At 42.1% G+C, this 12,460-nt stretch overlaps 1 protein-coding gene across 1 annotated transcript in view; it reads right to left on the reverse strand.

Moving 5' to 3' along the window:
• Positions 1–12,460, reverse strand: part of LOC115161105 (mannosyl-oligosaccharide 1,2-alpha-mannosidase IB) — a 120,474-nt gene that overhangs the window by 27,479 nt on the left and 80,535 nt on the right. The window contains exons 7-9 of the mRNA XM_029711853.1: positions 3,727–3,821; positions 3,489–3,612; positions 6–99 (exon numbers count right to left, since the gene is read on the reverse strand). Of these exons, the coding sequence (XP_029567713.1) occupies positions 6–99; positions 3,489–3,612; positions 3,727–3,821 (313 nt within the window). The remainder of the gene's footprint in view (positions 1–5; positions 100–3,488; positions 3,613–3,726; positions 3,822–12,460) is intronic.

The following is a 12,460-nucleotide window of genomic DNA, read 5'->3' on the forward strand; positions in this document are numbered from 1 at the left end:
CTTACGTTGGCCCCAGCGGCCAGTACGAGGGTTCAGATAGTTTGGGTATAGCCCGTTGGGTCGGTCCATTTTGGCCAGCAGCTTCCGTATGTGCATCACCTGACAGGGTTAGAGGAGACATATCTCTCTTACCCAGGAGAACACACAGACACACAGACACTGAGCCTGAGAGGGCTTTATAGATCTCCACCATCGTCTGGGCTTGATGTGTACAGGCCAAAAGTTGAGAGAACAACACAAATATTAATTTTCAAAGTCTGCTGCCTCAGTTTGTATGATGGCAATTTGCATATAGTCCAGAATGTTATGAAGAGTGATCAGATGAATTGCAATTAATTGCAAAGTCCCTCTTTGCCATGCAAATGAACTGAATCCCCCAAAAACATTACCACTGCATTTCAACCCTGCCACAAAAGGACCAGCTGACATCATATCAGTGATTCTCTCGTTAACACAGGTGTGAGTGTTGGCGAGGACAAGGCTGGAGATCACGCTGTCATGCTGATTGAGTTTGAATAACAGACTGGAAGCTTCAAAAGGAGGGTGGTGTTTGGAATCATTGTTCTTCCTCTGTCAACCATGGTTACCTGCAAGGAAACACGTGCCGTCATCATTGCTTTGCACAAAAAGCGCTTCACAGGCAAGGATATTGCTGCCAGTAAGATTGCACCTAAATCAACCATTTATCGGATCATCAAGAACTTCAAGGAGAGCGGTTCAATTGTTGTGAAGAAGGCTTCAGGGTGCCCAAGAAAGTCCAGCAAGCGCCAGGACCGTCTCCTAAAGTTGATTCAGCTGCGGGATTGGGGCACCACCAGTACGGAACTTGCTCAGGAATGGCAGCAGGCAGGTGTGAGTGCATCTGCACGCACAGTGAGGCGAAGTCTTTTGGAGGATGGCCTGGTGTCAAGAAGGGCAGCAAAGAAGCCACTTCTCTCCAGGAAAAACATCAGGGACAGACTGATATTCTGCAAAAGGTACAGGGATTGGACTGCTGAGGACTGGGGTAAAGTCATTTTCTCTGATGAATCCCCTTTCCGATTGTTTGGGGCATCCGGAAAAAAACTTGTCCGGAGAAGACAAGGTGAGCGCTACCATCAGTCCTGTGTCATGCCTAAAGTAAAGCATCCTGAGACCATTCATTGGTGGAGTTGCTTCTCAGCCAAGGGAGTGGGCTCACTCACAATTTTGCCTAAGAACACAGCCATGAATAAAGAATGGTACCAACACATCCTCCGAGAGCAACTTCTCCCAACCATCCAGGAACAGTTTGGTGATGAACAATGCCTTTTCCAGCATGATGGGGCACCTTGCCATATGGCAAAATTGATAACTAAGTGGCTTGGGGAACAAAACATCGATATTTTGGGTCCATGGCCAGGAAACTCCCCAGACCTTAATCCCATTGAGAACTTGTGGTCAATCCTCAAGAGGCAGATGGACAAACAAAAACCCACAAATTCTGACAAACTCCAAGCATTGATTATGCAAGAATGGGCTGCCATCAATCAGGATGTGTCCCAGAAGTTAATTGACAGCATGCCAGGAAGGATTGCAGAGGTCTTGAAAAAGAAGGGTCAACACTGCAAATTTTGACTCTTTGCATCAACTTCTTGTCAATAAAAGCCTTGGAGACTTATGAAATGCTTGTAATTATACTTCAGTATTCCATAGTAACATCTAACAAAAATATCTAATGACACTGAAGCAGCAAACTTTGTGGCAATTATTATTTGTGTCATTCTCAAAACTTTTGGCCACGACTGTACAGTCGGTAATACACTCGTGTCCCCCGGCGACCGGTTCATTCATGATTATTTGAATTTTTTTATCCCTTCAGGCTCCAAAGGCTTTGATTTCCTCCTGAACTACATTTAATAGCGAGAACATGGTATACAACATCCGGGACTAGCATTACTAGGAATTAGCCACTCTAGCATGGTGGTGGAAAGTGGTTTCTTCACTGACATTTTCAACCTCTCCCTGACAGAGTCTGTAATACCTACATGTTTCAAACAGACCACCATAGACCCTGTGCCCAAGAAAGCGAAGGTAACCTGCCTAAATGACTACCGACCGTAGCACTCACGTCTGTAGCCATGAAGTGCTTTGAAAGGCTGGTCATGGCTAACATCAACACCATCATCCTGGATACCCTAAACCCACTCCAATTTGCATACCGACCCAACAGATCCACAGATGACAATCTCAGTCGCACTCCACACTGCCCTTTCCCACCTGGACAAAAGGAACACCTATGTGAGTATGCTAGTCATTGTCTACAGCTCAGCGTTCAACACCATAGTGCTCACAAAGCTCCTCACTAAGCTAAGGACCCTGAGACTAAACACCTCCCTCTGCAACTGGATCCTGTACTTCCTGACGGGCCGCCCGTCAGCAAGACAAAGGAGATGATCGTGGACTATTGAAAAATAAGGGCCAAACACGCCCCTATTCACATCGACGGGGCTGTAGTGGAGCAGGTCGAGAGTTTCAAGTTCCTTGGTGTCCACATCACCAACAAACTATCATGGTCCAAACACACTAAGACAGTCGTGAAGAGGGCACGACAAAACCTTTCCCCCCTCAGGAGACTGAAAAGATTTGGCATGGTTCCCCAGATCCTCAAAGTTCTACAGCTGCACCATTGAGAGCATCCTGACAGGTTGCATCACCACCTGGTATGGCAACGGCTCGGCTAGAGCATAGTGCGTACAGCCCAGTACATCACTTGAGGCAAGCTTCCTACCATCCAGGACCTATATACTAAACAGTGTCAAGGAAAGCCCATAAAAATGGTCAAAGGCTCCAGTCACCCAAGTCATAGACTGTTCTCTTTGCTACTGCACGGCAAGCGGTACCGTAGCACCAAGTCTAGATCCAAAAGGCGCCTTAACAGCTTCTACCCCCAAGCCATAAGACTGCTGAACAATTAATAAAATAGCCACCTGGACTATTTGAATTGACCGCCCCTCTTTGTTTTTACACTGCTGCTACTCGCTGTTTATTATCTATGCCTAGTCCCTTTACCCCTACCTACATGTACAAATTACCTCGACTAACCGGTATCCCCTGTACATAACCTCATCATTGTTATTTTATTGTGTTACTAAATAAAGTAAAACATGAAAAATAAAAGTAAGTAAATATTTTATTTACTCTATTTTCTTAAAATTGCAATGTTGGTTAAGGGCTTGTAAGTAAGCATTTCACGCTAAGGTCTACACCTATTGTATTCCGCGCATATGACAAATACAATTTTATTTCCCCCCAGTTTTTTCCACTTTCTCGCCATTAAATCTAGTTGAGGAAAACAAAGCCTTTGCAGCCTGAACGGAGAATGTTTAATGTACAAACTGGTCACATGGGGAAACGAGTGCATTACCTTCTGTACACATCAAGCCCAGATGATAGTGGAGATCTATAAAGCCCACTAGCGGCTGCTCAGGCTACCAGACACCCACACCAGTACTAAGGAGGTGTCTCACCTTCTGATAGTACGCAGGGTTCCCGGTGAGGTAAGTGAGGTGGACAAACTCCATGTGGAGTGTTCCAAACTCTGCTAGGATACTACTGCCTGCTGACGCCCAGCCCCAGTTACGACCCACACCACTAAACACAGGGAGAACGGACAAACTTTGAATCATTAAATAGAGAATCGTGCTGAAATGAAATTGTTGCAGTTGCGGACGTAGATCTAGGGTTGCGTTGTGATCTGAGACTGACCTCTTGAGGTTGACCATGGCCCAGGGGATGCCTGTGGGAGTGTTGAAGGCTGGGAGCAGCTTCTCAGCCAACTGAACCGCCTTCACCTTAAACACCTAGAGACAGAGAGGGCGAATGAAAGTTTTCTAGGAAAAGTTGAGAAAAAGCTTCAGAAAGAGAGGAAACATACTTACATGAGACGTAACAATACAGCAAGAGTTTACATGGGACAAGAAACATCACAAAGCATCTCAGCTGGTTTACAGGAGGCTCAGAACTCTCCTCAGAGACCACTGGAATAACAGGACACTCACACACGCAAGAATTCACAACTACACTACATGCTCGTCAAACATCTCATTCCAAAATCATGGGCATTAATATGGAGTTGGTCCCCCCTTTGCAGCTATAACAGCCTCCAATCATCTGGGAAGGCTTTCCACTAGATGTTGGAATATTGTTGTGGGGACATTAGTGAGGTCGGGCAATAGGTCTGGCTCGCAGTCAGCGTTCCAATTCATCCCAAAGGTGTTCAAATGGGATTGAGGTCAGGGCTCTCTGCAGGTCAGTCAAGTTCTTCCACACCAATCGAGACAAACCATTTCTGTATGGGCCTCGCTTTGTGCACGGGGGGGATTGTCATGCTGAAACAGGAAAGGGCCTTCCCCAAACTATTGCCACAAAGATGGATGCACAGAATCATCTAGAGTTTCATTGTATGCTGTAGCGTTAAGATTTCCCGTCACTGGAACTAACGGGCCTAGCCCGAACCATGAAAAACAGCCCAGACCATTTTTCCTCATCCACCAAACTTCACAGTTGGCACTATGCATTTAGCATTTTTCTGGCATCCACCAAACCCAGATTTGTCTGTCGGACTGCCAGGTGGTGAAGTGTGATTCATCACTGCAGAGAACGCGTTTCCACTGCTCCAGAGTCCAATGACGGCGAGCTTTACACCACTCCAGCTGATGCTTGGCATTGCGCATGGTGATCTTAGGGTTAAGTGCAGCTGCCTGGCCATGGAAACCCATTTTATGATGCCTGCGATGAACAGTTCTTGTGCTGACGTTGCTTCCAGAGGCAGTTTGGAACTCAGTAGTGAGTGTTGCAACCGAGGACAGACAATTTTTACTCGCTTCAGCACTCGGCGGTCCTGTTCTGTGAGTTGTGGGGCCTACCACGTTGCGGCTGAGTTGTTGTTGCTCCTAGACATTTCTACTTCACAACAGCACTTACAGCACTTACAGTTGACCGGGGCAGCTCTAGCAGTGCAGAAATTGTACAAACTAACTTGTTGGAAAGGTTGCATCCTATGATGGTGCCACGTTGAAAGTCACTGAGCTCTTCAGTAAGGCCATTCTACTGCGAATGTTTATATATGGAGATTGCATGGCTGTGTGCTCAATTTTATATACCTGTCAGCAACAGGTGTGGCTCAAAACGCCGAATCCACTCATTTGAAGGGGTGTCCACATAGTTTGGTACATATAGTGAACTTCAGGGGTCAAATAGCTACATTAAATCAAATAGTTGAATAATCCTTACTATGAATTTCAATATGAAAAACAATTCCATACAGTTTAGAAGACCCCCCCCCCGGCTTCGACTCTCATTGGTTAACAAACTCTCCCTCACTCTATCAGGATTAGCTGTGAGGCCAGGTTGGCAGGCCGGGTCGGTCGGCAGTATTCCCAGATTGCAGATTTGGAACTCTGGCTCTGGCTGGTCGTAGTGCTGACTCTAATCTGCTGCTCCCACCGATCCTCTAATTTAGGAGCTGATCCTGTTATTACACATATGAGTATATGAGCCCAGGTCTCACTGGGATAGACCCGCAGGACCCCTCAGCCTGCCAGGGAGCACACACACACACACACACACACACACACACACACACACACACACTATAAAAAATAAAAACACTATAAAACACAAACACATAAGGGCTGCACGATATAGGCAAAAAAAATTACATGCGATTTCACGTGCAATACAGATCAAACCACTTGGGTAAATTGTTGGAATCATAGAAATATAATTATTTATAATAAGAAGCAAAAGTGGAAAGTAGCATTGTTCGTGTTTGCATTTCACCTAACAGAACAGCACGCAAACATAGTGAATCTAACAGTGAGGAGGAGGAACTGCAGTACTTGAGCGGCATGGCGTTGGTGTATGTGAAGCAGCCGCAAAAGGAGAAAAAAACTGAGTTAACTATAAAAACGAACATTACGCCCGGCTAAAATGCGTTTCATAATACTGCATGCAATTTGGATCTCTGCACATGTCAATATTTTGATTTCGATGTGAATTAGATTAATTGTGCAGCCCTAACACACATACAGAGGCACACAAACACTCTCTGTCATCTTGCTCTCTGGGGGAGTATGCCACTGTGTACATGTAATGGAGTCCCATAAAATGATCAGAAGGTATACTGTGAAATCTGTTGAATGAGCCTGTTTAGGAAGAAGGCCCTCAAAGGCTCCAGGGAGAGACAGGATTAGGTAAACTCACGATTCTACGTCTGTCTATGGGGTTTACACCATTTATTACTTGGCTAGTTATTGTTTAACTTAATCCTTTGTCATTCCTTTATTATTTGTCATATACTATATTCTATGATATCAGGCCTCAGAAACAAGCTGTGTTCTTGGGAATTTATCCACAACTGCGTGACTGAATTTACTAATCAAGCAATTGAGCTGCGGTTTAACCTGAGCTCAAGCCATTCTAGCCAATCAAGATTGTAGGTAGAGGTCAACCAATTATGATTTTTCAACGCTGATACCGATACCGATTATTGGAGGACCAAAAAAAAGCAGATGCCGATTTTTATTTATTTATTTGTAATAATGACAATTACAACAGCACTGAATGAACACTTATTTTAACTTAATATAATACATCAATAAATCAATTTAGCCTCATAAATAATGAAACATGTTCAATTTGGTTTAAATAAACCAAACAAAGTGTTGGAGAAGCAAGTAAAAGTGCAATATGTGCCATGTAAGAAAGCTAACGTTTAAGTTCCTTGCTCAGAACATGAGAACATATATGAAAGCTGGTGGTTCCTTTTAACATGAGTCTTCAATATTTCCAGGTAAGAAGTTTTAGGTTGTAGTTATTATAGGAATTATAGGACTATTTCTCTCTATATGATTTGTATTTCATATACCTTTGACTATTGGATGTCCTTATAGGCACTTTAGAATTGCCAGTGTAACAGTATAGCTTCCGTCCCTCTCCTCGCTCCTACCTGGGCTCGAACAAGGAACACATCTACAACAGCCACCCTCGAAGCAGTGTTACCCATGTAGAGGAAGGGGAACAACTACTCCAAGTCTCAGAGCGAGTGACGTTTGAAACGCTATTAGCGCGCACCCGCTAACTAGCTAGCCATTTCACATCCGTTACACCAGCCTAATCTTGGGAGTTGATAGGCTTGAAGTCATAAACAGCACAATGCTTGAAGCATTGCGAAGAGTTGCTGGCAAAACGCACGAAAGTGCTGTTTGAATGAATGCTGACGAGCCTGCTGGTGCCTACCATCGCTCAGTCAGACTGCTCTATCAAATCATAGACTTAATTTTAACATAATAACACACAGAAATATGAGCCTTAGGTCATTAATATGGTAAAATCCGGAAACTATCATTTCGAAAACAAAACGTTTATTCTTTCAGTGAAATACGGAACCGTTCCGTATTTTATCTAACGGGTGGCATCCATAAGTCTAAATATTCCTGTTACATTGCACAACCTTCAATGTTATGTCATAATTACGTAAAATTCTGGCAAATTAGTTCGCAACAAGCCAGGCGGCCCAAACTGTTGCATATACCTTGACTCTGCGTGCAATGAATGCAAGAGAAGTGACACAATTTCACCTGGTTAATATTGCCTGCTAACCTGGATTTCTTTTAGCTAAATATACAGGTTTAAAAATATATACTTCTGTGTATTGATTTTAAGAAAGGCATTGATGTTTATGGTTAGGTACACCTTGGAGCAACGACAGTCCTTTTTCGCAAATGCACACCGCATCGATTATATGCAATGCAGGACACGCTCGTTAAACTAGTAATATCATCAACCATGTGTACTTAACTAGTGATTTATGATTGATTGATTGTTTTTTACAAGATAAGTTTAATGCTAGCTAGCAACTTACCTTGGCTTCTTACTGCATTTGCGTAACAGGCAGGCTCCTCGTGGAGTGCAATGTAAGGCAGGTGGTTAGAGCGTTTGACAAGTTAACCGTAAGTTTGCAAGATTGAATCCCCGAGCTGACAAGGTAAAAATCTGTCGTTCTGCCCCCGAACAAGGCAGTTAACCCACCGTTCCTAGGCCGTCATTGAAAATAAGAATGTGTTCTTAACTGACCTGCCTAGTTAAATAAAGGTGTAAAAAAAATACAAATAAATCGGCCAAATCGATTTCCAAAAATACCGATGTCAGATTGTTATGAAAACTTGAAATCGGCCCTAATTAAATCGGCTATTCCGATTAAATCGGTCGACCTCTAATTGTAGGCCCTCCAACAACCAATTAAATTGCATGATTATCTTCTATATGGCCTGTAAGACCTAGCTGATTCTCTCACATCCATACTATTCATATGCAGTCCCTCCCTCGGCGCAGTGGCAGCCGGCCAGTGTGACAGAGGGAGCGGTGTTCTGCATTTGATGGGCTCCATGTTTGACAATATGAAAGTGAGTCAAGCGCTCCCCAGCGAGACAGACACAGCCTCAGCTCACAGCACCAAACTGAAAGACATTGCAAAGTAGAGCACAGCATACATGATAAACCAGGGAGAGCGAGCGAGATGGAGGGAGGGAGAAAGGAAGGAAAAATATGTATTGCAGAGACAGCTGTCTAGCTGCAGTGCGTCAGTGTCCCAGCTCATTATCTTACATTACAAGACCTGCTCTCTTCTCCTGTTTTCTCTCTGCAATCAGCTTGCTCTCTGTGTTTCCTGCCCCAGTCTCTCGCTCCCCCCCACCCCCCATTGTTTCTCTCTCTGCTGTGAGGTTATTACTCTGTACAGGCTGTTAGCTGTTGTCCTCCTGGTCTCAACAGTAGAGCACCAGCAGCTTTCACCGAAACTACATATCCCAGAGGCAATAGCACCTTTCACCTAATCTACATATCCCAGACGCTAGGATATTTTTTTATTATTTTATTATAATTTCTTATTCTTATGGTCGATTCACAATATATACACATTGATATTTTAAAAATGTTTCTTCAAATAAGCTTTGTTATACAATTAAAATATAGAATTCACTGCATTTCAAAGTCAGCAATAATCAAATGAATTCAGGGCTTGTGAAATTATACCAAGGTTAAATATAAGCCCCCCATAACCATAAGAACCACTAATAATGTAATTATTTTATCCAAAGAGTTGAATCTGCTTTTTTGCAATCACTGATATGGCTTTCAAGTTGTTCTATGAAAATGCCCTTTGTTACAAATTTAACCTGAACCTTGCATAACGGTCATTCAATAATAATGACTAACCTCTTGTAGCAGGCATTATAGAACACAGGTCTCATAAACAATCTCTCAAGCACACACGCTTGTGAGTAGCCAGCTCATCTTTAATTTCAAGTTTAGCCAACTGGGATCTCTGTTTATACAGCATGCCAGCCTGTCCACTTTGTTTAGAAGTTGAAATCACGTGGCCTACCTTATTTCTCAATGAGAACGAGTTGCCAATTCCTTATATAATTGTGTATTACGCTTAGTGCACATTTATAAAACGCAGACTAGACAGCTAGTATAAAAGTCTTTGGCTAAAATGCTGCTTGTGGTACATTGTACTGCAATATTGCACACAACAAACTGAGCATTCATTTTCCAGAATCATTATTCATTGATACTCTCGTTTTAGTATTGTCTGCTTTGCGCTCAATCTAAATCATTAGAAAGGTTAACTTCTCCTCTATTACAGTAAAATAATGTCTCAATGCGTTTCAGTCTCCATATGACCCATTCTGTTGGACCAAAAACTCAAATACAAATAGTGAGTTGAAACCACTTGTCAGAGAGGAAGAAGTGATCTCTCATCTTGGTGGAGGGGCTTGGTGCGTGTATAAATGGGAAGGTGCACACAGCGAAGAAAGGAGCGAAAGGGGATGAGACAAAAAAGACATGAACAAGCAGACATACAGTGGTTCTTCCTTTAAAAGTTTCAAGCTTGCCCCAACCATTAGTGGTAGATGGTGGCATTCTGTCATTGCACCACAATAACACAAGGGGGAATAATAACGCTGATCTATCAGTAGTCTAAATTGTGGCACAAATTGACTATCTTTTCATAAATGAATGGAGGCGTTTTCAGTCTAAGAGTCTCTCTTCTCTGGCACTAGAGTTGTGCATCAGGCAACAACAACAAACTGTCGGTGGTCCTGGAGTTAAAGAGAGAACTTGGGTAAATACAATGGGGGAATTACACTTGACATGTGGAATGACGATTTTTGAAAAATAGGTATGGTGGGCTTTTGGTTTCTCTCCCTCTAAAAACAGAAATAAATCATTCTAATTAACAAACTGTTTTTATTTACCACAGTGTGAAAGACTGATAGCCCCTCTATAGAATGCCCATCTTTACTGATAAAGATATCGTTATTTTTTAAACAAGCCATAGAAAGTTGGTTGCGATGTCAGTTTAATCCACCAGAAAAGACAAAACAAATAATACAACAAATAGTGTGGTTAAACTCTAAAAAAAACGTTATTAATTGGAACCTTTATCAAGTGGAAGGGGGGAAAAGTAAGGAACTTGTCTGTCTGCCATGCATTAAAGACCAAAATTGGTTAAAGAAAATTGTGATAAATAAAAATATACCAGTTTCATTTAAGGACCAAAAAAATGACAGCTGTGCCATACAGATTGCAAAATAGTTGGGAAGAGATTTGAGATGTACCGATTCTATGGCACATGGTTTATGAACTGACAGATAATTTTCCGTTCCTCCTGAAAGCCTTAATCTGCTCACTTAAATGAACAGAGATCCTGGTCATGGTCCTACAGTATGTTGTTATAGCATCAAAGTGAGGACAATCGGCAATCTGCTGTATACTATGGCTTATTGTAACCTGGAGTCACACCTTTCAAGTACTCCTCACCCCACCCCACCCCAAACTCCCCAATTAACTTCTTGCGGATCCATGGGACGCTAGCGTGAAATTGCAGAGTGCCACATTCAAATTAAATTACTATAAATATTAAACTTTCATGAAATCACAAGTGCAATACATCAAAATAAAGCTTAACTTGTTGTTAATCCAGCCGCCATGTCAGATTTCAAAAAGGCTTTACGGAGAAAGCAAACCATGCGATTATCTGAGGACAGCGCCCAGCACACAAATGCATAACAAATCATTTTCAACCAGGGAGTTGCGACACGAAAGTCAGAAATAGTGATATAATATATGCCTTACCTTTGAAGATTTTCTTCTGTTGGCACTCCAAAAGGTCCCAGTTACATTACAAATGGTCCTTTTGTTCGATAAAGTCCTTCTTTATATCCATAAAAACTCAGTTTAGCTGGCGCGCTTCAGTCAATAATCCACTCGGTTTTCCTCCTTCAAAATGCATACAAAATGAATCCCAAACGTTACCAATAAACTTATCCAAACAAGTCAATCAACGTTTATAATCAAACCTCGGCTACCCTAATACGCAAATAAATGATACAATTTAAGACGGATAATAGTTTTTGTCTTTACCGGAGAAAAATGCCAAAGAACGCGTTCTCATTCACGTGCTACAACTACAATTTCTGGCTCCTTTTTCCAAAAACCAGCCTGAAACTCTTTCTAAAGACTGTTGACATCTAGTGGAAGCCCTAGGAACTGCAATCGGGCACGATTTCACCCTATTATAAAAGTGCCAGCCATTGAAATCAGTGGTAGGATGAAATATTGTTTTGGGGGGTTGGTTTGTCCTCGGGGTTTCGCCTGCCATTTCAGTTCTGTTATACTCACAGACATTATTTTAACAGTTTTAGAAACTTTAGAGTGTTTTCTATGCAAATCTACCAATTATATGCATATCCTAGCTTCTGGTCCTGAGTAGCAGGCAGTTTACTTTGGGCACGCTTTTCATCTGGATGTCAAAATACCGCCCCTTATGCCAAAGAAGTTAACACAGTTCCCATTCAAAAACAAGCTATTTATTAAAAAAAAAGACATTGAGACCAAAGAAAACAGACAAAATGGACATAGTTCTCATCAAGCCAGCTACCCATTCCAGGGTTATGACTGTAACCACCAGAGGACTTGAAAATGAGATTGTGAACTCTGCAAACAACGTTTCCACTCGGAGAATGGTAAATTACTAATTAATTCATTAATTCAATACATTGGAATACAAAAAAAGCCATCCACCCATGATGGACTATTAGCAGGACAATACATTTGCCAAGGAGGGGAGGGGGAGCATTGTAATTATATAAAAGCCCCTTAGATATTTTGTAAGGTTTTACATTTCTAAATTAATATCACAGACCAGATTTGCCCTAACGAAAAATGCCCCTTAGATATTACTTTAGAATCCTTAATTAGATCTACAGGGACATTTTATTGATCTGCAAGTATTTTCATTCAGAAGCCACCTCTTAATGAGTTCCGAGAGCCGTGCCATACCAATTATTATTGGATTATTCACCATGGCAACCACTTGTTCATATAAAATGGAAAATTATGTGCGTTTGAATTTTTTTATCGAATTCAATAA

This window comes from Salmo trutta, chromosome 24 (assembly GCF_901001165.1).
Source record: "Salmo trutta chromosome 24, fSalTru1.1, whole genome shotgun sequence".
NCBI classification, from domain to species: domain Eukaryota; kingdom Metazoa; phylum Chordata; class Actinopteri; order Salmoniformes; family Salmonidae; genus Salmo; species Salmo trutta.